The sequence below is a fragment of the Cebus imitator genome, unplaced genomic scaffold (genome assembly GCF_001604975.1).
Source record: "Cebus imitator isolate Cc_AM_T3 unplaced genomic scaffold, Cebus_imitator-1.0 Scaffold71, whole genome shotgun sequence".
Classification (NCBI taxonomy): Eukaryota; Metazoa; Chordata; class Mammalia; order Primates; family Cebidae; genus Cebus; species Cebus imitator.
In genome coordinates, this window is record NW_016107386.1 from 7,263,496 (window position 1) to 7,265,521 (window position 2,026).

The 2,026-nt window shown below is 39.7% G+C and overlaps 1 protein-coding gene across 1 annotated transcript; it reads left to right on the plus strand.

The window, feature by feature from the left end:
- Positions 1-215: 215 nt before the first annotated feature.
- On the plus strand, positions 216-835 carry LOC119471727 (ATP synthase subunit alpha, mitochondrial-like). Its single transcript, XM_037739553.1, has one exon. The coding sequence runs from the start codon at positions 225-227 to the stop codon at positions 654-656; it is 432 nt and encodes a 143-aa protein (XP_037595481.1). The 5' UTR covers positions 216-224; the 3' UTR covers positions 657-835.
- The last annotated feature ends 1,191 nt before the right edge of the window (positions 836-2,026 follow it).

The following is a 2,026-nucleotide window of genomic DNA, read 5'->3' on the forward strand; positions in this document are numbered from 1 at the left end:
ATAGGGGCACTGATTTGGGCCAAGCTTTTGACAGATTGTGATACTAGAAACATTAATTTTTTTATTTCATGAAACTAAATTGCATGGAACTGATTGGAGAGGGCAAGAATATTTTTTGTTTCTGGGCCAAGCCCTTGCTCAGCTATAAACATATCTTTAAATAATCCTTAGGCATAATTACTGCATCTATTCATGTTACAGGCTTTCAACATTTGTGGCGGCAAATGGAAACAGAATTGTTCTACAAAGGTATCTGCCCTGCCATTAATGTTGGTCTGCCTGTGTCGCGTGTCAGATCTTCTGCCCAAACCAGAGCTATGAAGCAGGTGGCAGGTACCATGAACCTGGAATTGGCTCAGTATCGTGAGATTGCTGCTTTTGCCCAGTTCGGTTCTGACCTTGATGCTGCCACTCAACAACTTTTGAGTCATGGTGTGTGTCTAACTGAGTTGCTGAAGCAAGGACAGTATTCTCCCATGGCTATTGAAGAACAAGTGGCTGTTATCTATGTGGGTGTAAGGGGGTATCTTGATAAACTGGAGTCCAGCAAGATTACAATGTTTGAGAATGCTTTCTTGTCTCATGTTGTCAGCCAGTACCAAGCCCTCTTGGGCACTATCAGAGAAAGATCTCAGAAGAATCAGATGCAAAGCTGAAAGAGATTGTAACAAACTTCTTGGCTGGATTTGAAGCTTAAGCTCCTATGGATTCACATCAAATACCAGTTCAGTTTTTTCATTGTGTGTTCTAGAAAATTAGTTCCATTTGTAAAAGAGTTACTCTCATATTTCTTATGTACAGAAATCACATGAACAATAAAAGTTCCGTAATGCATTAAAAAAAAAAATCAAACAGGCTAGCTCTATCACACACTATGTCTTTCATTACGCAAGTTCTGGAGAGAATTCTGATCTTAACAAAATGGATTTTACTGATATTGTTCATCAGTAAAATTTAAACCTTATCAATTATTGTAATGAAACATGGATTAAGCATGAGATGTAGAAAGAACATAGTGACATAGGAGCCACTGTGAGCATAGCTCCTCACAGCTCTCCTTAAGCTTTCCTTGGATCTGAAATTAATCTCCCATCAGTCTTTGAAGCATCATCAGGGATGGGGTCAAGGAGAAAGGGACTCTAGACCACCTCCTGCTCACATCGCAGTGTTTTGGCTCCATTTCTACTTAGAACTTAGTGGCTTGAATTATTCACTTTGCCCCTGTAAACACAATCTATTCAGGATATTTTGTCCTCCACATGTTTGTACGTCATTGTGCTGTGCTCATTATTATAATCTTTGTTCAGATGCAGACTACCACTGCTTCAAAGTTCAAAATTTGGAGATAGTAATCTTGCCAAACATAACCTGTGTGCACTAGGCTGTTTTCTCTTCTTAGTGGGAGATTCTAACTATTCTCCTGGCAATGAAAAAAAGGGGGGTGTTATATTTATCTGATGTTCCTGTTCATATGGCATATCTGTTTGTTTTTTGAGACAGAGTCTCACTGTGTTGGCCATGCTGGAGTACAGTGGTGTAATCTGGGCTCACTGCAGTCTTCATCTCCTAAATTCGAGTGATTATCCTGCCTCAGCCTTCCAAGTAGCTGGTATTACAGGCACGCACCACCATTCCTGGCTAATTTTTGTATTTTTAGTAGAGACACGGTTTTACCATGTTGGCCAGGCTGGTCTCGAACTCCTGACCTCAAGTGATCTGCCCATCTCAGCCTCCCAATGTGCTGGGACTACAGACGTGAGCCACCGTGCCCGGCCTCATATTGCATATCTGTGAACTTTGCTGATAGGTTATGTATTCAGAATGATATTGGCCATCTTAAGATCTCCTATGCTGTGGTGACTTCCTGAAAATTTTGAAGGCTCATGTTTTTATATGACATTAAGTCTGAACAAACAAATGAGTGAATAAAAGTTACCAGAGTTGTAAATCTTGGTTCTGGATTCAAAATAAATCTATATGCTTACAATAGAAATGTTTAATGTATGTTATACAACAGAAAAATTTG

Bases quoted from the DNA above. Each gene is read 5' to 3' on its own strand.
- LOC119471727 (XM_037739553.1), top strand. From the start codon at position 225: ATGGAAACAGAATTGTTCTACAAAGGTATCTGCCCTGCCATTAATGTT.